General features: G+C 45.3%; 1 protein-coding gene across 1 annotated transcript in view; it reads right to left on the bottom strand.

Moving 5' to 3' along the window:
• LOC119581759 (E3 ubiquitin-protein ligase synoviolin B-like) overlaps positions 1 to 611 on the bottom strand; it is a 12763-nt gene that overhangs the window by 6129 nt on the left and 6023 nt on the right. The window contains exon 7 of the mRNA XM_037929892.1: positions 59 to 298. Coding sequence (XP_037785820.1) covers positions 59 to 298 — 240 coding nt within the window. The remainder of the gene's footprint in view (positions 1 to 58; positions 299 to 611) is intronic.

The following is a 611-nucleotide window of genomic DNA, read 5'->3' on the forward strand; positions in this document are numbered from 1 at the left end:
CTACTTGAATACCTCCAACTCAAATTTCTGATAAAAGAGAAAAGAAAGATCCACTTACGCATCTGCTGCTGAGCTTGATGCTGTTGCTGCTGTGGCTGTGGTGTCTGTGGCTGAGCAGGTGGGGTTTGGGGTTGCTGGGGATTCCGGGCAGCTGCTGCAGCTCCAGCCGCACCTCCTTGAGCAGGGGGAGGCTGTCGCAGGATGTCCATGCGGCAAGTTGGGCAGGTCTGCTGACGCTGGAACCACGAGCGCAGGCAAGAGGCATGGAATATGTGGCCACAGGGAAGCTTCTTGGCTCCTGAAAAGAAAATGTGAGAAAATAATGGCAAACAGGCTAGAATTTTTCATTGACATTACATGTGAATATGAGCACTTCAAACACCTGAAAGTGTAAACAGTCTGAAGCCATAATCATCTGATGAGACAGTAATACATAATATATCTAAAGATGAATTTTCTAATGGAGGAAGCAGATATTTTGTAAATTATTTAAAATGACATGCAATATTAGATACTAATAACTATTAACCCATTGCCTCCTGCAGAAAATGGGGTTCACTTGGCCCTCAGGGAGGTTTCTCAGACATGGGAGGTATGTAGCGCTTGTTTTC

The sequence above is a fragment of the Penaeus monodon genome, chromosome 15, assembly GCF_015228065.2.
Source record: "Penaeus monodon isolate SGIC_2016 chromosome 15, NSTDA_Pmon_1, whole genome shotgun sequence".
Lineage (NCBI taxonomy): Eukaryota > Metazoa > Arthropoda > Malacostraca > Decapoda > Penaeidae > Penaeus > Penaeus monodon.